This window comes from Ochotona princeps, chromosome 6 (genome assembly GCF_030435755.1).
Source record: "Ochotona princeps isolate mOchPri1 chromosome 6, mOchPri1.hap1, whole genome shotgun sequence".
In the NCBI taxonomy this organism is placed as follows: Eukaryota; Metazoa; Chordata; class Mammalia; order Lagomorpha; family Ochotonidae; genus Ochotona; species Ochotona princeps.
In genome coordinates, this window is record NC_080837.1 from 21,958,996 (window position 1) to 21,981,144 (window position 22,149).

The window sequence follows — 22,149 nt, forward strand, 5'->3', positions numbered from 1 at the left end:
TTCTCCCACAAACTTGCCTGCAGACAGACATGGGGAGAGGAAAAATCTAGGGAACAGGTGGCTCAGCATCAAAAACAAAGCAGGAGAAACAAGTGAAAATGGAAAGAAAACACACAGTGTTAGACCTGGCTCCTTCCCTGGGGTGTGACGAGCCTCTTCCAGGGATTCCTGAAAAACTGCTATAAGCACTTACTGACTATACTGACTTCAAAATTTGCTGGAGCTCAGCATGTTGTCTCAACTGGCTAATCCTCCACCAGGATCCTTCATGGGTACAAGTTCATGTCCTGATTGCTCCACTTCCCATCCACCTGCTTATGGCCTGGGAAAGAAGTCAAGGATGGTCCAATGCCTTGGGATCCTGCACCTACTTGGGAGACCTGGAAGAAGCTTCTGGCTCCTGGTTTCAGACTGACTCAGCTGTGGCCATTGCAGCCAGAGCTAGGGTCAATGTGAACCTACCCTAGGTAGCGAATGGAAAATCTTTCTCTCCTTCTTTCGGTAAATCTGCCTTTCCATTAAAAAATGAATAATTATTTTAAAAAATTACATCTAGTACCTTGGAGGGTAGAACAAATTGGACAGAGCTCCCAGATGAATATTTGAGTGACTCAAGATTCTAAGGTGGACTGTCAGCCAATGGACCTTGGAGCAACAAAGTCAACAGCATCTCAAAACTATCAAAACCATCTATGCAGTATCCTCGCTACATGCTCAGGGACTCTGGGATGACATCAGGTGGCCTTCCCCCGTTCCTGGGTATGATGCAGCTGGGTTGCTGAGAGTGGCTCTCCGCTTCTCTCCCGTTTTCCTAGATACCAGCAGAATAAAGGAGATTGGAGGCAGTAGTCTCATCTATTTCCCTCCATTCCTCAAACCCTTCCCACTCTAATTGGTGGTCCACATGGGCATGCATCCCTCTCAATTATGTCAACATCAACAAAAATAAAATGAATTTATTATTTTTTTTAAAAAAGGAATTTGCTGAAATCACAACCCCACTTTGGTTTCTTTCTCTCTTTGAAAATAATTATTTGACGATAAGAGAGAGAAAAAGACAGAGAAAATCTCCTGCCCAGTGATTGTCTACCCAGATGCTGAAGTCAGGAGCCAGAAATTCAGTCCAGGTTCTCCCATATGGGTGGCACAGACTCAAGTACCTAACCCAGAGTGCTCATTAGCAGGAAGCTGGAATTGGAAGCAGAGCTGGGATTCAAACCCAGTCACTCTGATACAGGACATAGGCGTCCCAGGGGTATCGTCATCACCACACTAAATACTCACCTTTCTTTTCCTACTACTTTATCTCACTTTATGTCACATTTACAATCTTGTGGCAAAGGATAGGGACAGGAAGAAGCACACTTTTTATTTTACAAACAGAAAATTCTTATGCATTATCTTATTATAAAAAGTATATATTTATTTTGTATTCTAAAACCAGTGGGCCCAGACAGTTAGTCTGGGCTGCTAACGGGAGTGTGGGCTGTTCTACTTCCAACCCAGCTCCCTACTAATGCACTTGGGAAAGTAACAAGAGGGTGACCCAAGTGCCTGGGCCTCTGCATCCATGTGGAAAACCCAGATGCAAGTCCAAACCCCTGGCTTTGGCCTGGCCCATTTCTGAGCATTGCGGCCATTCAGGGAATGAACCGGCAGATGGCAGATCTCTCCTTCTCTGTGTCTTTCTTTTCTATATATATCCATTGCCTTTCAAATAAATCAATAAATATTTTAAAAACTTAAATTTTGTTTCAGTTCATTTATAAAGCATTGTAGTGAAGCAGGTTATGCCACTGCTTAAAACAGCCACATTCCATATTTCAGTGCCCAGGATCCGGTTCTGCCTCTACCTTCCATCCAGCTTCTTGTTAATGCACCAATACTTGAGTTCCTGCCATTCATGTGGGAGACTCTAAACACAGTTCTAGGCTCTTGGCTTTGGCCTGGCCCCGGCTCTAACTGCTGTTAGCATTTGAGAAGCAAGCACATAGATGGAAGAGCTCTATTACTCTACCTCTCAAATAAATAAACTTTTTTAAAAGGATTTATTTATTTTTATTAGAAAGGCAGATTTACAGAGAGGAGAAATAGAAAGATCTTCCATCCGCTAGTTCATTCCACAAATGGCCACAACAGCCAGAGCTGAGTAGATCCAAGGCCAGCAGCCTTTCTTCTAGGTCTCCCACATAGGTGCAGGGTCCCAAGGTTTTGGGCCATTCACCACTGCTTTCCCAGGCCACAAGCAGGGAGCTAGATGGGAAGCGGAGAGGCTGGGATACAAACCAGTGCCCATATGGGACCCTGGTGCTTGGAAGTGGAGAATTAGACAGATGAGCCAACACACTATCCCCTCACATAATCTTTAAAAATGAAACCATTTGGGCCCGGCACAGTAGCCTAGTGGCTAAAGTCCTCACCTTGAACACATTGGAATCTTATATGGGCTTCAGTTTGTGTCCTGGAGGCCCTGCTTCCCATCCAGCTCCCTGCTTGTGTCCTGGAAAGCAGTCAAGGACAACGCAAACCCTTGGGACCCTGCACTGCTTGGGAGACCCAGAGGAAGCTCCAGGCTCCTTGCTTCAGATCGGCTGAGCTCCGACCATTATGGCCACTTGGGGAGTGAATCAGCAGGTGGATCTTCCTCTCTGTCTCTTTTCCTTTCTGTATATCTCACTTTTCAATAAAAATTAATTAAATAATTAATTAAACCAATGATAATATACTGCCCCTCCCCAAACTACAGGCTAGTCATTTTTTCTACTAGCGTCTATTCATTCATTTAATCATTTATTGTTGGTTTGCTGTTATTTATTTATTTTTGCCTGCCATGTGCCTAGGAAAATGGTTGTTGAACATCTTTATAAGGAAATTCATAATAAATATTAATTCCACTTTATAAATGATATCTAAGCATCGCGCATGCCTCCCCCACCCTTTGCCACACACAGACACCCAACAATCACTGTTTAAGTAATAGGACCTGGAAAAATCTTTTTGGCATATTTATGTAGTTAGGATTTGTGATAGTTGCTAAGTATTTTATGTGCTATAACATACTTTTTAATCCATGGAGCTTCCTTATCTAATAAAAACTGTACATTTATATCTGTTTTATATGATTTGGAGAAAAATTGTACTACTTTAAATTACAGAGGATTATAATTAACATAATTGCTTTTAGAATCATATGCTTGGTCAAACATACAAGCATATTTCAAAAAGATCTGGCACAAATGTAATTAAAATAAAACTGTAGTGTTTTTTCTTAAATATGTGTTTATTTTGATTGACAGGCAGAGTTTGGAGATAAAGAGACAGAGAGGTCTTTCATCTGGTGGTTCACTCCCCAAACGGCTGCAATTGCTGGAGTTAGGCTAGTCCAAAACTAGGAGATTCCCCTGGCTCTCTCATGTGGATCCAAGGATCCAAGGACTTGCACCATCTCGCACTGCTTTCCCAGATACATCCCATCTCAAATGGGATGCTGGCACTGCAGGGAGCAGTTTTACCCACTATGGCACAGCCAGGGCCCTGATAACTGTGTCATCATGCAAAGCAATTTTGGAATCTATGCATACTTTTCTGTAATATGTGTATTATTTTTGACAGGCAGGGAAAGAGACAGAGAGCATTTCTGCCCACAGTTTCACTCCTCAAATGTCAAAAGCAAAGCCAGAACGCAGCCTAGGTCTCCAACATGGCAGGATCTCACCTACATTCTTTATTCTGTGTGTTAGTTACCACAAATCAGGAAAAAAAACATATTTATCTTTTGGGGGCTGGCTTATTTCACTAAGCATTATATTCTCCAATTGCTTCCATCTTGCTGTGAAATTTAATTTTTTATAACTGAGTAGTATTCCATTTGTGTATATATACCATACTTAGTTTATCCAGTCATTAATTGATTCTGTTTTTTAGCTGTTGTGAATTGAGCTGCTATAAACATGGGGTACAGATAATTCTTTCAAAGGCTGATTTCACTTCCTCTGGGCAAATTCCAGGAGTGGGCTGGCTGGGTCATATAATGGATCTATTTTTAGATCTCTCAGGAATTTCCATACTGATGTAACTAGTTTACATTTCCAGCAACAGTGGATTGGGTTCTTCTTTTCTTTTTTATTTTTTTTTAAAGATTTGCCGATTTTTCATTTGAAAGTCAGAGTTACAGAGAGAGGAGGAGAGGCAGAGCTCTTCCTTCCATTGGCTGACTTCACAAAATGACTGCAACAGGTGCAGCTAAGCCAGTCTGAAGACAGTAGTCAGCAGCTTCTTCCAGGTCTCTCACGTGGGTGCAGCACGCCTTCACACCATTAATAGGGAGCTGAATAAGCTGGATCGGTGGGACTCAAAGTAGCATGTCGCTATGGGATGCTGGCGCCGTGGGTGAGTACTTGGCATGCTATGCCACAGCGACAGCCTCTGGCGTATATTTTTCCTGACTTTCTTGCAGGCAGTTGTGCTTTTTGTGATTTGGGGATGATAGTCATTCTAACTGGGGGTGAGGTGGCATATATCTTTGATGTACCCATAAAGCAACGTGAAGAGGACAGGAAACTCGTCTTGTACCTGCTGGAGCCCTACGCAGTACTCAGCATACGTGTGGCGGTGGCAGGAACTGTAGGGGTTTGGAAGATGTGCTGCCAGTGTGCGAGCACCAACTCTGGGAATCACGCTGCCCAAAGGCTATCACCTTGCACATTGTAGCACCAGTTTGAAAAACATCATCTTCAGGGCCCGGCGGCGTGGCCTAGCAACTAAAGTCCTCGCCTTGAAAGCCCCGGGATCCCATATGGGCGCCGGTTCTAATCCCGGCAGCTTCACTTCCCATCCAGCTCCCTGCTTGTGGCCTGGGAAAGCAGTCGAGGACGGCCCAATGCCTTGGGACACTGCACCCGCGTGGGAAACCCGGAAGAGGTTCCAGGTTCCCGGCTTCGGATCGGTGCGCACCGGCCCGTTGCGGCTCACTTGGGGAGTGAAACATCGGACGGAAGATCTTCCTCCTCTGTGTATATCTGGCTGTAATAAAATGAATAAATCTAAAAAAAAAAAGAAAAACATCATCTTCAACACACACACCTCTGCATGTATGCAAATAGGTGATTTGTTTATTTAAAAGGGAGAAAGAGACAGATCTTTCACTTCCCAAATGCCTGCAATAGCTGGAGCTGAGTTATCAGGCAGAAGCCAGGAGCTTCGAACTCAATCCAGTTCTCCTATTTGGCTGGCAAGAACTCAAGCATTTGAGGCACCACCACCTCCTGCCTCTCCGGGTGCACAGTGGCAGCGAACAGTTCTCCAACTCAGGGCCTCCTGATACTTGTGTCCCAGGTGACAACTTAACCGCTAGGCCAAGTGTCTGCCCTTAAGCAGATGTTTATAGGCAGGTATACAAGTACATGATAATAAAGGCAAAATAATATCACATCATTTTCTTCATAAATATACCTCTGCTTATGTTTCCTTTTTGTTTTTTTATTTACTTATTTACTTGAAAGGCAGAGAGAAAGGGATGGAAGGAGGGAAGAAAAGAGAGAGAGAGAGAGCTCTTTCAGCTATTAGTTCACTCCTTAAATGGCTGCAGTGGCTGGGGCTGGGCCAGGCCGAAGCCAGGAGCCAGGAGCTTCATCCTTGTCTCCCGTGCAGATGCAGGAGTCCAAACACTCGAACTCTTCTCTTTTGTTTTCTCAGGGGCATTAGCAGAGAGTTTCAATTGGCAGTGGAGGAGCAGGGATTCAAACTGGCACCCATACGGGATGTTGGTATGGCAGGCAGTGGTATAACCCTCCGTGTCACAGCGCCAGCCCCCCACACCTTCCATATGTAACACATACGTAGGTGTATGGTCGTAAAGGTGAAGTGATCATCACGGTCACAAGTCCTTTTTCTGTGAAAGAGTAAATGGAACTACCTTGCAGCATCACCAGGAGAAGGTGTATACATGAAAGCAGGAGATAAATGCAACAGTGGGCCATCATTGCGTGCCTTAAAGCTGGGGTCTCTGACCAGCTCTTCTGAAGGGGGCGGGGAGCTTTCCAGCGTCACTTCCTTGACCACTTGGCCTGGTGTGTGACTGGGCAGGCACAGGATCTGAGCAGAGCCCTCGCGGGGCTTGCCTGGACCCTATGACCCACAGCCTGTCTGGCAACACTGGGGCTGGTGAGTCAGCGTTTCTCCGCATGCTTTATTTTTTTCTGCTTCTCTTTCTCCCACTGGAACTTGAATTAAGAGACCAAGAAGGAAGTTTTCCAGGGAGTCATGAGCAGAAGGTCATCCTGGGGCCTGCATCAGGATCATGCCAGACTAACACCAGATACTGTCCTGCAAGCTGAAGTCGGGGGAAAGGGGTGGGGGGAGAAGGAGCTCCCCTGAATCCAGCACAAAAAGCTGAAAGAGACAAAGGCAGAAAAAACATCCAACCATGCAGAGATGCCGTGGTGACGCGAGAGGACAAACAGGCACACCCAGTCTTCCTCTGGACTGGTGCTTCTGGGCTTCTGGGCTCCTGGACAGCTATGTCGTTGAGACAGATCTATACTTTTTTACTCAGAAAAAAACAAGTTCATGGACTTGTTTACTATATATTACTTAAAAAAAAAAACAACAAAATTTGTGCAACAGGTAGCAGGAGAAAAAAAGTCTCTGCCCACGGAGTATTTAAACAAACAGCAAAAGATGGAACAGAGCAGGCACAGCAGGCCAGGGCCAGGCAGGGAACGGTAAGCAGTCATTCAGGAGTCCCCCGGGACCGCACCTCCACATTACTCTGGACAAGGATTGATATTTTGTAGAGTTGACCTTGAGTCTTCAAGTAAAGGCTGCTTGACATTCAGCATATTTTCATAAGGCAATGAAGCATGTAGTTTACTTCAGAAAGATTTTCCTGCAAGTTAAAAAGAAAAAAAAAATCAACAGTTAAAGTCCTTTAAAAAAAAAGCAAGGTTCATTCATTGATTTGTAATATTTTTTAGTCTTTAAAATGAACAAGTTTATTGATATATGTGCCTGACTATGTTCCAGCCCAGATTTCAAATGACTTACAAGGACATAAAAAAAACCCAACCATAAAGCGAAAATTGACAATGAAGGGGAAGAAGAAAGAAAACCAGCATATTGGGCCCGCTGGGATAGCCTACTGGCTAAATCTTCTCTCACCTTGCGTGCTCCGGGATCCCATATGGTGCTGATTCATATCCTGGCTGCTCGAGTTCCCTTCCAGTTCCCTGCTTGTGGCCTGGGAAAGCAGTAAAGGATGGCCCAGGGCCTTGGAACCCTGCACCCATGTAGGAACCAGAAGAAGGTCATGGCTTCTGACTCCTGGTTTTGGATCAGCTCAGTCCCAGCTGTTGCAGTCACTTGGGGAGTAAACCTACAATGGAAGATCTTTCTCTCTGTCTCTGCTTCTCTCTGTAAATCTGACTTTCCAATAATAAACAAATAAATCTAAAAAAAAAAAAAAAAAACCAAACTGAAAGCTAGGTTATTGGATGGGTAATGGTGGCACAGCAAGTTAAGCTAGCACTTGCGACACCAGCATCACATGTGAGTGCCAGTTCCTGTCCTGGCTGCTGGCACACCTGGGAAAACAGTGGAGGATGGTTCGAGCATGTGGGCCCCTGCATCCACGTGGGAGGCCCAGGTAGAGTTTGGTTTGGGTCTGGCCTGGTTCTGTCTGTTGCAGACATTTGGAGAGTGAACTACCAGATGGAAGATTCTCTCTCTCTGTCTCTCTCTCTCTCTTTCCGTCCCTCCTTTGTTCTCTCTCTCTCTCTTTCAAATAAATAAGTCATTTTTAGAAAATCAGAAAGTTTGGTTGTCATGCTCACTTCTGTGGATACCGTCACTTCTTGAGGGACCGTGGAGCACCATAACTCCTTCTTTAATAATTTTTTAAATCTACAGAAAGGCCAGGAAATAGCTCTTAAAGGTAAACAATAAGTCAAGGGGTGGGTATCGTGGCACAGAGGATTCTCGGATCCCATATCGAAGTGTGGACCTGAGTGTGGCTCCCCTGCTTCTGACCCAATTTCCTGCCTGTGTGCTTGGGAGGCAGCCAGCAGGGGATGGCTGCTATGCTTGGGTTCCTGGTACCCAGATGGGAGACCTGGATGGAGTGCCCAGCTTCGGGACCCAGTGGATGGGAAAATCTCTCTCTTTGCCTTCTAAGCAATTGAAAATGAACAGATAAACATTTAAAAATCAGATTGAGAGTTTGGCACTGTGGCGTACAGGGTTAAACCATGCCTGTAGCATTGGCATCCCAAATGGGCACAGGTTTGATTCCTGGCCACTCCACTTCCAATCTGGCTCCCTGCTAATTCTCTAGCAAAGCAGCAGAGGATGGGCCAAGTGCCTGGGCTCCTGCACTCACATGGAAGACCTGGAAGAAGCTCCTGGCTCCTGGTTTGGGCCTGGTCTAGACTTGACCGTTATGACTATCTGTGAAGTGAACCAGCAGATGGAAGATCTCTCTCTCTCGCTTTGTCTCTCCATCCCCACCACAACTCTGATTTTCAAATAAATAAAGTAAATCCGTAAAAAATATTTCATTAAAAAAATTAGATTGAAATTAGAAAAAGGAAAAGATTTGTTTCAGGGAAAATACAATAAATACTTATAAACATGTTCTCAATAATTTAATTTGAATGTTTATTTCAGTAAAATTATTATTTCAGTAAAATAATTATCACAGCAAATGTGTTTTACATTAACCAGAGGTAGCATCTTATTACATTATCCAGTTGTTTAAATCATTTTCAATACACTTTTTACAAGTTATTATTACCCTGAAGGAGAAAAACAAAGAACATTTCAAATTAAAACTTCTTTGCAAATGTATTTTTAAATGGTTTTTATTTGAAAGGCAGATTTACAGAGAGAGAAGAAGAAACAGAAATATTTTCCATCTTCTCTAAACGGCCCCAATGACTGAATCTGGGCTGGTGCAAAGCCAGAAACATAAAACTTCCTCTGGGCCTCCACAGTGGGCTCAGGGGTCCAAAGATCTGGGTCATCCTTGGCTGCTTTCCCAGGCACACCAACAGTAGGCTGGGCCAGAAGTGGAGCAGCCAAGACTCGAACCAGAACCTATATAGGATGCTGGCACCACAGGTCAGGCCCAGCAGCACTGATCCCTGCAAATATATTCTTAGGGCCCATAAAAAATGGCACTGATTTTTCTGGAGCCTGATTTGGACAGACACAGGGCTTTACTAAGTGTTTTCTATTGATGCAGGCCTACTTTACGGAAAGTTTCTTATGGACATTTCTGATGGCATTGTAGTGGAGAGGAGTAAGCTGTCATTTGTGATGCCATCATCCCACACTGCGTCTCCAGTTCAACCCATCTGCTCTGCCTCTCACTCAGCTTCCTGCCAACCAGCCGGGGAAACTGCAAACATTAGCCCAAGTACTTGGGTCCTTGACACCCACATGGGAGACCCAGCTTCCTGCTGAGGCCAGTTAGGGAGGGAACCAGCAGATGGAAGAATCTCTTTCTCTCTCTTTCTCCCTCTCCTTCTCACTCTTTCTGTCACTCTGCTTCTCAAATAAATCTTAAAAGGGCAAAAAGTTTGGGTTTCAAGATCAGGCAAATATGTGTGTTTGAGACAGGGTAGCTTGATGATAGTCTGAGCAGGTTACTTGATTTCTAAACTTGTTTGTTTTCCTTTTATTTGAAAAGTGGAGAGACAAAGACGCAGAGAGAGAAATATCTTCTATTCTTTGGTTGGCTCCCTAAATGCCTCAACAGTCATGACTAGGCCATGCCAAGGCCATGGAACCCCCAACTCCATCTGGTCCCCACCACCAGTGGGTGGCAGGGATCCAAACACTTGACCCATCACCTGCTGCCTCCCAGGATGCATATCAGCAGGAAGCAGGCTCTGTGGTGGAGAAACCAGCACTTCAAACCCAGGAGTTCTAATAAGTGATTCTGATGTTCCAGGAGTTCGAAATCTGTCTTAACTGCAGCACCACTCCTCCAGGGCAGGTTATCTTAAACTTTCCCAATTCAAGTTTCTAATCTGCACATGACACTAGCAGGTTGTATGGAAGACTCAATAGGATACTCCACTTAAAACACTGAGCTTAATAGCTGATACTAAATGAACCCTACCAAATGATGCTTGTTATACTAGCGACAGTGACTCAACAGGCATTTTACATCAGTGACACTAGCCTCTCTTTGATTAGTGCTTTGTGAAAGGTTTTTGATCTCATTTGCCCACTGACATTTTTCTTTACTTTTATTGTGGGGCATGCATTCTGAATGTTCTTTTATTGTACTGATATGGAAACTGGTTTCACTGCCCAGTGTTATTTTCTTGAATTGTACTTTATGTCCATCTTGATTTTTCCCTGTGTTCTTCTTCATTCAGTCTCAGATACCAGCTGCAATTAATCATGTCAGAATATATGCAGATTCTCATCTGACTAGCTCCAGCTCCATCATGTGTCTAGAATGAGTTTTACAGTTTCCAAAAGTTGCTTCCACTTCCACTTTATTGCTGCTGTGACCTTGGATAAGAAGTGTATCTGCTATTATGTATATGTTTTATTTGAAAGACAGAGTTTTACACACAGAGAGAAAGAGAGAGAGAGACAGAGACAGAGAAAGGGAGATCTTCCACTCACTTCCCAAATGTTTGCAACACCCAAGACTGGGCTAGGCTAAAGCCAGGAGGTAAGAACTCTATGTGGGTTCCAGATGGGTGGAAGAGGCCCAAGCACTTGGGCTATCATTCATTGCCTCCCAGGTTGTATTAACAAGAAACCAGACTGAAAGTGAAGCAGCAAGGACTTGAAGCAGGCACTCCAACATGGGAGGCAGATGTGTCAAGAGGCAACTTACCCTACTGTGCTACATTGTCCACCGTGATAATCTATTTCTGAGGCTACAATAAAATAGATGCAAATCAGGAAAACTTAAAAGGTGAGGAACGTGGGTGGGTTTTTTTTTAAGATTTATTTATTTATTTTTATTGGAAAGTCAGATATACAGAGAGAACGAGAGACAGAGAGGAAGATCTTTCGTCCAATGATTCATTCCCCAAGTGGCCACAACGGCTGGAGCTGAGCCGATCCAAAGCCAGGAGCCCAGGAGCCTCTTCCAGGTCTCCCATGCAGGTGCAGGGTTCTAAGGCCTTGGGCCGTCCTCTATTGCTTGCTCAGGCCACTAGCAGGGATCTGGAAGGGAAGTGGAGCAATTGGGATATGAACTGGTGCCCATATGGGATCCCAGGGGATGTACAGAGAGGATTTAGGCATTTAGGCTATTGTGCTGGGCCCATAATGTAAAGAGTTTTAAAAACACAATTTAGCCAAAAGTTTATGGTTATCCTATAATTTATCATCCAAACAGCCTTTGGGAACTAAACAAGGGATACAATTAATAAGTTCCCTGGGATAGAAACATAAACTAGATCTTTCCAGCGTTACCAGGATTTATGGTCATTGCAGCCCAAACTGACAATGCACCTATGGTCACGACCGAGCAGGGCAGGGCTTGGCCAGGCGCTTCATGAAATTATAGTCTATGTTTTATGATCACACATCACATTGCATACTCACACTGTGTTCTGAGTCTATATCTTTATTTCTTAAAAATGTTTATTTATTTGAAAAACAATCACACAGAGATTTGCACCTGCTGGTTCACTCTGTAAATGGCCACAGTAATCAGATCTGGACTGGTCTAAAGCCAGGAAAGAGGAGCCAGGAGCTCTTCCTGGGTTTCCCACATGGGTACAAGAGACCAAGCACTTGGGCCATCCTCTGTTGCTTTCCCAGCTCATTAGCATGAACCTGAATCAGCAGTGTAGCAGCTGAGACTTGAACCAGTGCCAACATGAGCTGCTGACACCACACATGGAGGCTTAACTGACTATGCTGCTGGTCCCGGCATGTGCACCTTTAAAGCATCGGTCCCAATCTAGATTTCTCAATAAAAACCAAGCATGGAGATAAAGACTCAAAAAAGTCGAACCCAGAGCTACAGCTCCCATCACTTTGGTAGCTGCTGCCTCTTTGAGAATCTGAAGAAAATGCTTGACTGAAGGAAAAAGGCACACACACCACAACGCCTAGGACTTGGTGTGCAACCCAGGGGGCCACTGTCCACCAGACCTCCCCAGGGACTCCAGGTCTTAATTCTTGGACCAGACCACGTGGTACAGGTGGAAGGACAAAGAACTCCACATCTGTTAACCACTGTTAGATACACTTCATTTTATATGCTCATCCACCTATTTTATAGAAAAAGAAACAAAGCTCAGAGAAATTAAAGCCTTACAGGCAGTAAAGAGAAAACCCAGGCTGTGCTGTGCAAGTGGCACACTAGTTAAAGCATCACTTGGGATACTGACAGGTTACATCCGAGTGCCTAGCCCTGCTCGTGTGCACCCCTGGAGTTAGCAGGGGAAGGCGACAGTGGCTGGATCCCACCGCGGCGGTGACACACTTGGACTGAGTTTCCCTGCTTTGGCTTCCGTTTGACCCAGCCTCAGCTGCTGCAGGCACATGGGAAGATGGGAAATCTCCATTTGTGACTTTCATAAAAACAAAAAGTCAGCCTTCCAATTTAGGTTTACATACCACTGAGTCTCATAACCTAAGCAATACTTAAACACCCCCCCCCCCAACTCACACACACACACAATCTCAATCTGGGAAGGGAATACAGTATAAAATCATGAAAAGGGAATATAAGCATATACCTTTACCAAAGCCCTGTCTATATGGCTCCTGTGCAGCCGTTTAAGCTGACATCTGCATCCCATATGATCACCAGTTCAAATCCTGCTCCACCTCTGACCCAGCTTTCTGTTCACACACCTGGGAAAGCAAGAGAAGATGGTCCAAGTAATTGGGTCTCTGCCACCCATGTGGGAGACTCAGATGGGGCCTCAGGCTTCAGCCTGGCATGACAGATTAGGCAATGTGTCATTTCCAACCTAAGTGGTTTCTTACAAGCTATCAATAAGCTACTTACTATTAGTAAACCAATTTTCTTTTAAGGCTAAATGTTTTCTTAAAAAATATTTTTATTTGAAAGACAGAGTTACAGAGAGAGAGAGGAGGAGGTTGATTTTTCCATCTGCTGGTTCTCTCGCCAAATGACCGCAATGACCACAGCTGGGCTGGTCTGAAGCCAAGAGCTTTCTCCGGGTCTCCCATGTGCATGCAGGAGCCCATACAGTTGGTCCATCCTTCACTGCTTTCCCAGGCCATTAGCAGGGAGCTGGATTTGCAGTGGAGCAACTGAGACATGAATCGGTGCCCCTATGGGATGCTGGCACTGCGAGCAGGGGCTTAACTCACTAAGCCATGGTTCCAGCACCTCAAATTCCTTTTTTGGTAAGTTAAACTTCTCTTTGGCCAAGGCCATGAATCCAGAGTTTCATGTGGGTTTCCCTGGTGGGCGGCAGGGATCTGGGTACTTGAGTCATCACTCACCCCCAGACTGCTCATGAGCAGGAAGCCAGAATCAGGAATGGAGCCGAAACTGTCACCTTGGCACTGCAGTATGGGATGCCAAACTTACACCATGCCCACAGATCTCTTCCCTAGCTGCCATTCCCCTCAGAAACACGGAGAACCCAGTGAAGCATGTCTGTACGCATCTGGACAATGTCTAGTACAGTTCCAGTGCCTGCTAGGCACACCAGCCAGCTGCCTAGCCTCAGCTAGAGCGTCACATTCAGTGATTGCTTGTACAAAATCACTGTCCTGCTAATTCTGTTTGTTTCTCTCCTGTAATGATTCAATTTATCATTTTCCCCGACTCCACACACCCTCTGAAATTAGAGGCTCAGGGAGGACAAAAATGGGCCGTATCCACAGGGTCAAGCCGTGTACTTCTCTTAATGGCCTAATGGCGTGAAGGACTATTAGCACAATCATTTGGACAATATGATTTTCTTCCCCTTTCAAAACTTGAGATACAATCCACATACCCTAAGATCTACACTTTTAAAATCAGGGGTACTTAGTATATTTACAGTTTTACACAACTGGTACCACTCTGATTCTGGAATATTTTCATTGTCTCTGTAAGAAAATGAACACCCACTAAGAGTTACTCCCATCTTCGCTCTTTCAGGTTCCTGGAAAACCACTCATCTACTCGGTGGTTTCATATTTTCAGCTTTCGCAGGAAGGCAGTTACGCCTGTTGCCTTCTGTTGCGTCTGGCTCCTTTCGCTCCAGGGTGTTTTCAGGGTTTGTCTCATGTCAGTCAGTACCAGGACCTCTCTTCTTCCCAAGCAGGAAGCACATTCAATCGCGTGGATGCACTGTGCTTTTCTCCCATGACCGCTCCTCATACTCTTTTCAGATCTACAATCCTGCATTCAAGCCAAGGACTGCAAGGAACTTCAGGAAGTAAAGTCCTCCCTTGCTTCCTGGCTTCTCTATGCTCTGAAGTGCTCCCAACTCATCTCTCACAGATCCCAGAGCAACCTGGGGATGACCCACCAAATCTACTCCCTCCTCCCAAGAACAAAATCAGACCTCCTATCTTTATTCCAAGGAGTCTACCTACCCACCCCCACCCATCTTCTCAGGGTCCACCTGATTTCCTGAAACTTGACACTCCGGAATAAGGCACTATCCCAGTTCAGTTTCCAAAAGATACATATTCTTGGAGGGTGTGGGTGGTGTGAGGAGCAGAAATTCTTCCCACACTGATCCTTGTCCTTCGGTTAGCTGTACCTGCAACATCACCGCCAACAAAATGTTTAAAAACAAACAAACAAACAAAAAACCTCCCTTTGTTTTCCAAGGAAGTTCAGGTAAAAGGAGGGGGTTGATGTATGGGGGAGGGGAAGGCGGTGTGTGCTTATTTTTAACTTTCCTCACGGTCCAGACGTAGGAAAGAAAAAGAATTTCCTTTGGGCTGCTGCCACCACTCTGATTCTTGACGCTGATAAAATATTTCCTTTAAAAAAAAGTCTAGGAATATTGTGCCATTTCATCTTGGGCGCTAACTGTAACTTTAAAAAAAATTGTTTTTAAGAAAAGAAGGCCATTAGGAATGGCCATTAGGAGGGGTTTAATTCTTTTCCACAGAGGGTTTCCCGGCCAGCAGTCCGTTGCCCCCAGGAGCGAGCCGGGTCCGCAGCGTTCCAGAGAGGCTGGCGGGGCGCGCGACCGGACTACAGGATCCAGAGGGCTTTGGAAACTCCAGCAGCAGCGCGCCCGTTGGCTACCGCCGGCTCCCTGAGGAGTGACGCCGCGAAAACAAGCCCTGATTGGCCGCGCTGGAGCTGAATTCTCCATTTATGGACAGAATGCCCGGCCCGAGCCGAGGCTTCGCCACAAGAGTACGGATTAAGTCGGGGAAGAAAGAGGAGTGAGGCCGGGGAACCGGGCTGCCGCGCCGAGCGCCTCGGGTTCCGTTTAGCTGTGCGCCCGTCGCCGGGTCCCCGTGGACCCCAGTTCTCTCTGCCAGCATGCGCCGCGCCTGCTAGGGCGCCCCCGGCTTTTCCCTCACCTAGCGCCGCCGAGCCCGCCTGGATGCAGTCCCCGCCGGGTTCCCATTGGCTCCTCTGAGTGCTTGGGTGTCGGGAGCCTGGTTTTGGCCACGGGAACCAACTTTTGAAGTTCGCCCAGGAGACTGCTGCGTTCCTGCCCCAGCTTCCCGGCAGCCGGACCGGCGGAGGCGCGACCGCGACGCGAGTCACCATGGTGAGTTGGCCGCGCCGCGTCCCGGGACGCCCGGCCCTGGCACCGGCAGGAAGCCCCGGAGCGCGGTACCCACCTTGGGCGCGCTGCCTGGGCCCCCCGTGCGGAGAAGGTGGACGCGGGAGCCGGCAAGTCGCGGGCTCTCTGCCCTCTCTCCCAAAGCCGGGACTCGCGGACAGGGAGTGAGGGGCCGAGGAAAACTTTTCCTTCAAGTCGTTTGCTGCGTCGCACAACTTTCTGTGTCCGGGTTTGCGATGGCTGCCAGCTGTCTGCAACCGGAGCGTGGGCACCTCTGGTTCCCGGGGCACGGCTGTCGGACGGGATCCCCTTGTGGCTGCAGGGAATGTGGGGTCCCGGCCGGGTTCCGCGAGGTTCGCGCACCCTCTCCCCGCGGCGAGCACCCTCGTGGGCTGCCTGCTGTCCTCTCCGCCTGGCGGGGTGGCCCGGCAGAGCCCGCAGCAGCTGTCCTGCCTGGCACCCAACCGCCAAACGGAGGCGGCCCAGCCTGCCCGGGCGAGGGACAGTGTGGCGGCACAAAGACGCGCGGCCGGGCGCCAGGTAGCGCGATCACCTGGCGGTGGGCAGGCTTGCTGAGAGCCAAAGTGACCCGGAGCAACCCGGAGCCACACCGGCCCGGGATCCGTGGAGTGGACGCGGTTCCCTCGGGGGCTTGGTGCCGGGGAGACCGAGTAAACACGTCCTGTGGGAGGACCCCACCCCTGCCCCAGTGCGAGGTGTCCGTGAGGACCCGGCGAGCAGCTCGCGGCTTGCGCTGGAGGGAGCCCTCGCGGGTGTGCAGGCGGTGGTGCCTACCCGCTTGGCGGTCCGGAATCTGTGGGATTGGCAGCTGCCTTTCAACAGCTCGGTGGTGACTTCCCAGCTCCTCAGCCCGACCACGCGCCCGCTCCCTGCCTAAAATTCGAGCTGCCTCCTCTGGGCTTTGGTGTGGTGCGCTTTGCGAGGCACAAAATGCCAGGACCCTGGAGGAGATTGACAGTCCGGCAGGAAAAACAAGGGAGAAGTTCAGCTTTAAGGCTTTTTAGGCTTTCCGCACTTGCTTCTTCTTCGGTAATCCTAATTAGGTGGCTGAACTCTGACTGGGAACTGGGAGTTAGCTGTGTCAAAATGATACCCACCTCATTTTGAAAAATATCTATATCCGGAAGGACACAGTTTAAGTTAAGGGAAAAAAAAGGAAAAGAAAAGAAAAGAAAAAAACTTTACACTTGATCTTAGCCAAAAGGCCGAGAAGCGATGAGAAAAAAAAAAAAACTTTCAAAAGGCATTCTTGACCCAAACTTTTGCTTTCTTACCCAGTCCCAAATTAAATCACCCCAATCGAAGAGAAAAAAACCTGCCTGTGAGTACATCTCCTTTTTCAGTTTTGAGGTTTTAAAAGAGTAAAACAGCGGACGGAAGGTCTTTCTCTCTTTCTCCTCTCTGTAAATCTACCTTTTCAATAAAGATAAATAAATCTTGAAGAAGGTCAGTCCACAGCACATTGGTGTGGCATCCCTGTGGAGAGCCATTTACGCTGATCCGGGTTTTGGTGGCACTACTAATCATGAGGCACTTGGATTTCAGCAATGTAATAGTCCTCCTACTTTAGAATTGCTGTAATTATTTTCTGTAGCTCAATATTTCTTAAAAAAAAAAGTGTTGATGTCAGGAGCTTCAAGGATCTTACTGAATGTAGCTAAGTAGTGCTTTGGGAAAATGAACTTTCCTCACAAAAGCGCCCCCCCATCCTCGCCACACCCCCCCCCCCCCAGTTGGGCAAGAAGAAAGGGTATCTTTTGGCAGGGAGGGAACTTCAGGAACTCCATGCTGGGTTTAGCAGTGGTTGCAGTGGGTCAGGTGGAGGCGAAGGAGGAGGGACGAAGAGCAAGGTCAGGGTGTGATTCCCTGTGGTTGGGCTGTCTGCCACCAGCAGAGATGGGCAGCTTGTGGGCTGCCAGCGGACTCTGTGTATCAGATAGGGTGTCTCTGGCCACTGGCCGAAGAGTGGTACCAGCTGGGCTGTCCTGAAATGTGAGAAGTGCCCTGGATAGATCCACCGGATCCAGTGTAACTTGGCCAAAACGGGACGAATCACTTGTGCCCTGGTGTGAATTGTGAGGTCTGTTCATGAGCCTAGCAGATACTTGCCTTAGAGCGTCAGCAATCCGAAGCCGCAGTGCTAACAGGTAACGTCAGAATTGGTGTGGGCGAATGTGGCTTCCCTCCCTGTTCTGTCTGGGCCTGCCCAGTTGTGTCCCTTAGCTGCTTAGAGCCGGAAGGGAAGGGACCTGCTTGTCAGTGGGTGTGGCTGAGAGTGAGCCAGCGTCACAGGTCCTTGGCCCGGCAGGAGGAAGGGCACCTGTCCTGTGGCCTGGTGTGTGTGTGTGTGTGAGTGGAGAGTGTGCAGAAACCTGGTAATACATTAACAAGGTTCTCTACCTGTCCCCAAAGTCCTCCCCAGACTCTCTGCTGTGACTCATAGGAAGACTGTCCTTTTCTGACTCAGGAACACAATATAGTTTGCAGTTCATCTCATGACTTCCTCCTGAAAACTGACTCTGGGACACTCCATCTTGGGAAAACCAAGCACACCCCCAGGCAATAGTTACTTGCATGTTTTTCTATAGGAGACTTGAAGAAATAAATTTTAAAAAGTCATACCTTAATGAATATAATTTAGTAATGTACAAAAAGTCTCCTTTGGCTTTTGAAAAAATATCTTTTTTAAAGATTTATTAATTTTCTTAATGCAAAGTCAGATATACAGAGGAGGAGAGACAGAGAGGAAGATCTTCCATCCAATGATTCACACCCCAAGTGAATGCAATGGCTGGAGCTGAGCCAATCTGAAGCCAGGAACCAGGAGCTTCTTCCGGATCTCCCACGTGGGTGCAGGGTCCCAAGGCTTTGGGCTGTCTTTCACTGCTTTCCCAGGTCTCAAGTAGAGAGCTGGATGGGAAGCGGGGCCATCGGGATTAGAACTGGTGCCCACATGGGATCCTGGCGCATTCAAGGTGAGGACTTTAGCCTCTAGGCTACTGCACCCGGCCCTAAAAATATTTTATTATGTATTTATTTGAAAGGCAGAGTCAGAAAGAGAGAGGTCTTCTACCCACTGGTTCACTCCTCAGTGGCCACAGTGGCCGTAGCTGGGCCAGGATCTTCTAGGTCTCCCATGTGGGTGGCCGGAGCCCAGGCATACCTCAGCTGTCCTCCACTGCTCTCCCAGGCACATTAACGGGACTGGGTTGGAAGTGGATCAACCATAACTCCAACTAGTGTCCTTAAGGGATGCCAGTGTCCCCTGATGGCTTCCTCTGTGCCATGATGCCAGTGACTTTAATTAATAGTAATGCAGATTTGAGGTTTCCTCAGCAGGATCTGGTTTTATCCTAATCTGCAAAGAAGTTCTGTTTTTGTGACCATGACCAGTTTGGACTGTCTAAAGGACTGAAACCTGCATTGGCAGCCTGCTGCATACTACAGGCTCAGAAATTGTGATGCATGTGTGAACTAAATATGCAGACATGTTTGAGTAGGGGCAGGTATGCTGCTGCAGTGGGTTAAACTCCACCTTGGGATGCCTTCATCCCATATGCAAATTTCAGTTCAGATCCTAGCACCTCTACTTCCAGTCCAGCTTCCTGCTAATATACCCGAAAAAGCAACAGATGATGACCCAAGTGCTTGGACCCCTGCCACCCTTAACTTAAGGGAGACCTGGGTGGAGTGCCTGGCTTTGGCCTGGCTCAGCCCTTACTTGGAAAATCTTCAAGATTTTTTTTTTCCCTTTACTTATACAGCATTTAGGAGTAACTTGCAAGTGTTGCATGTAAAAATATACAGGAATAGACGTAAGAACTTAAAACTCTGATGGAGAACTGACTAGAAGGAAGGCAAATTCCTTTGATAAAGACATGGAATGTATTTAGAAGGTCTGGAATTTAGTTTCAGTTTGTATTCTGGGAAGGTAGCCTTGTTCCTTCCCAGTGACTAGTTTACCAGATTGCTAAAAGCTTCCTGGACAAAGCAACATCATGTAACCCGGTGGATCTGGGAAGGAATGGAATAAGGCACAGAAATTCTGGAGGCAGAGGATTAGAGCAAAATCAGGAGTCCAGGATGTAAAACTCAGGGCAGGTGTGGTTGGGTCATTGCTAGCAGGAAACACTTGGTCAGCCCAGGGCTTCTAGGGCAGACAGCTGCTAAAGCTGAAGTTGGCTGGGCACTGTCGCTCATCATTGTTTGCAGACTGGATGGAAACCAGAACACAGATGGGTATGTGTGTACGTGTGTGTGTGTGTGTGTGTGTACATATGACCAGGCCCCTAGAGGATGACTAAGTAACACACAGGCCATCCGAAGAGTGTGTGTAGGACCAGGCCTCTAGAGAATGACTAAGTAAAACAGTCCATCTGAAGAGGTGGCATGGCTCACACTGAACCCTGGTTATATGGACCATACTGTCAAAGTATCTTATTTTTCAAGAGAAGCTGGACACACAGCTTTTTCTGTTAGATCTGACATTGAGAAATATCTGATCATCACTGAGGATCCAGGCAGACACACCTGTAGGTCAGTTGCACGCAGCCGCTATTGTAACTCTCAGTGTATTTCCTCGGTCCACCCAGCTGCATCAGTGTCTCCCTGGCAGCCGCATCTGCAGTGATGAAGTTAACTCTGTACTGACGCATCTGTACCTGCCCGCCGTGTCTTCCTAAACAGAAGGAGTTGCCTGATATTTTTGGCTCATGGATTCATTTTATTAACTCCATCTTTTTATTACTTATAACAACTTCCTTTGATATAGCTCTTTCAACGATTCTTCCAACTACTAAAATTGGGAAAAATCTTCAGCTAGCCACTACTGTTGGGAGCTACCTGAACACTATTGACTAGCAAAGCTGCAGGATGAACTTATGTTTATTTGTGAGTCCCCTCCTACAGTGAAAAAAATGCTCAGGTCCCAAATATTGCAGAAAAGACTTTTTTTTAAAAGATTTATTTTATTTTCATTATTAAGTCAGATATACAGAGAGGAAGAGAGACAGAGAGGAAGATCTGTCCGATGATTCACTACCCAAGTGAGCACAACTGCCGGTGCTGCGCCGACCTGAAGCCAGGAGCCAGGAACTTCCTCCATGTCTTCCACGCGGGTGCAGAGTCCCAAGTCTTTGGGCCGTCCTCGACTGCTTTCCCAGGCCACAAGCAGGGAGCTGGATGGGAAGTGGAGCTGCTGGGATTAGAACCGGTGTCCATATGGGTGGGATCCCAGCGGGTTCAAGGCGAGGACTTAAGTCGCTAGGCCACGGCGCCGGGCCAGCAGGATAGACTTCTTTCATTTCTCCCTCCATGGTTGAATCTCATGAATTTTTAGGATCTGTTTGAGGAGTTGCTTCGTAGGGCTATATAATGAGCTTTCTGCTGACTCGGGATATGACTGTCTGGTCTTCTCCCTAATGTTGGCATGTCATGAGCTCAGGTGAGACTAAATGAAAGAACCCATAGTACTTTGCATATCTTGATGATATTAGGGCTGGGTCTCATTACTTGGTTTACTTAAGAAAGCTCTTTTCATCCACTTCAAAAGCAGAAATATTTGAAGCTTGTGTACAAGTGGAAGATATTACGAGCCTCATGGTAGGATATGATAGGAATTATGGACACCCACGATTTTCCAAGTTTGAGTCTTTTTAACAAAGATACAGCAATTTGTGTTTTTACCATTATGTGATTAAAAGTGAGTTTCTCACTAATGGGTCTTTAATATTTGTATTTTTAAAATTACCTTGCTTGGACTTGATATTTACAGAGAAAATAAGAGGCTAAAAGTTAAATGCCAAAGGTATTAAAAATAAACATCTCAGCCTTGTAAGCACATTCTGTAATAATGGTAAACAAAAGTGTTTTGACTCTCAGCTCCAGAATTTATGTTGGCAGAGATAAAGGCTTTTGGGCATCCTAGCAAAATATTTTTTTTTGAATATTCTGCGTGACAGCCACACTTGAGAGAAGTAGAACTGTTAAGAACGGTCTCTCAAATAATATTGTTGACTCTCAGAAACTGTAAAGCTTAAACCGTACACAGGGCTGCACTTGGTCTTCCCTTCTGAGTTGCAATCATGAGAACAATGCCATTGCCCTTGTTCAAAGTACTTAGGAATAATAGTTTATGAACTCCTAGATGGCCGAAGGTGTTAGTGCCCAGCCTGACCACTCATCATACTCCGTGGTACTTGTCAGACTTTGTACCAGATTCCTTTCAGTTGTTTCTAGAAGTTACACTCTACCTCATAGAGGCAAAACTTAGTCCCACTGAAGTGGTACGGTATTGTGCCCACCAAGTTCTGCTGTGAAAGGGTCGACATTCTTTTGGGTGCCCAGAGCTGTGATGTGTTTGTTTAAAATTTATCCATACTCCTTTATAAGCATAGACCCCATCATAGAAAACTAACAGCTTAAC

The 22,149-nt window shown here is 46.5% G+C and overlaps 1 protein-coding gene across 1 annotated transcript in view; it reads left to right on the forward strand.

Moving 5' to 3' along the window:
- Positions 1-15,307: 15,307 nt before the first annotated feature.
- MYO1E (myosin IE) overlaps positions 15,308-22,149 on the forward strand; it is a 200,596-nt gene continuing 193,754 nt past the window's right edge. Inside the window, exon 1 of the mRNA XM_058665767.1 lies at positions 15,308-15,689. Coding sequence (XP_058521750.1) covers positions 15,687-15,689 — 3 coding nt within the window. The 5' untranslated portion in view covers positions 15,308-15,686. The remainder of the gene's footprint in view (positions 15,690-22,149) is intronic.